Source organism: Diaporthe amygdali (assembly GCF_026229845.1).
Source record: "Diaporthe amygdali strain CAA958 chromosome Unknown NODE_197_length_967_cov_191_843820, whole genome shotgun sequence".
Taxonomy (NCBI): Eukaryota; Fungi; Ascomycota; class Sordariomycetes; order Diaporthales; family Diaporthaceae; genus Diaporthe; species Diaporthe amygdali.
The window spans coordinates 1-967 of record NW_026517217.1 but is presented as its reverse complement, the minus strand read 5'-3'; the positions used below and the strand labels follow the sequence as shown (position 1 = coordinate 967).

The 967-nt window shown below is 49.0% G+C and overlaps 1 protein-coding gene across 1 annotated transcript; it reads right to left on the bottom strand.

The window, feature by feature from the left end:
- Nucleotides 1-77: 77 nt before the first annotated feature.
- Nucleotides 78-779, bottom strand: J7T55_013220 (uncharacterized protein; the record flags this gene model as incomplete). Its single annotated transcript, XM_053136405.1, has 1 exon — nt 78-779. A coding segment is annotated over one exon (702 nt), but the record flags the coding sequence as incomplete, so codon positions are not given.
- Between the last annotated feature and the right edge of the window lie 188 nt (nt 780-967).

The window sequence follows — 967 nt, the reverse complement described above, 5'->3', positions numbered from 1 at the left end:
CAGAGCTCGCAGAATCACCCGCGCCCAAGACGGACTCAGCGGGCGAAGGCTTGGAAGTCTTTGTATGTTGAGCGTACCATGCCTCCAAATGCTTCATCACATAGTCGCGATGATCGTGTGTGGCGTAGCGCCGTATCTGATTCAGTAAGTAAATCAGTTCAGTTGCGCGGTCGAAATGTTTCACATCGCCTTGCCATATTGTCTCAACCATCTGCAACGATATGCCAGTCAGCAACCTGTAACTCGTGTTGTTGAGCTGTTCAAAATTCCTACTGACACAGGCTCCTGCTTGATTCCACGCCACGAGAACTTGCCAGAGAGAGTCACATGATACAAATGCGAACATTTGGTGCCTGCTGCTTTCTTCTGTCTGGTATTCGGCGACGTTCTCAGGGTTCCGAGCCAAATCGTCCAACATGGCTAGATAGGTCCTGCAGGCATGATGGACTTGGTCCAGAGCAGCCTCGAGACTCGTAGACTCCTTCTTGGCTCCATAAACAGCGAATGGGAATACCAGATCAGTTTGACCCCATAACCCATCCACAATTAATCCGCATTCGCTGTTTGTCATCATGTTTTTGAGATCCACTTGGGAAAGACGCCTGTCCGGCGGCTCGGCACCAAGGTCCTCATTGCACCCTGGATCAACACATGTGGAAACAAGCTGTAGAGAAGAAGTTTCATACGTCCTCAAACCTATCGTGGCATCCGGAGTTCGTGACTCGACAGTGAGCTTAATGTTATCGGTGTATTCCACAAACTCATAGGGTCTCTTATCCCTACAAACAAGTACAAGTCAGGATCGGTGATCTATCAACTCGACGAAGAAGGGCGTAGCGTGTAAATACTTGCATTTGGAAATTTTCGTCATCGCGTATCAAGCCGAAGACGTCAATCCATGCACATACTTCCCACTTGAATGCAGATGGCCGGAGTGATTGGTTGTCGGTTGCTCTTCTGGATAGTT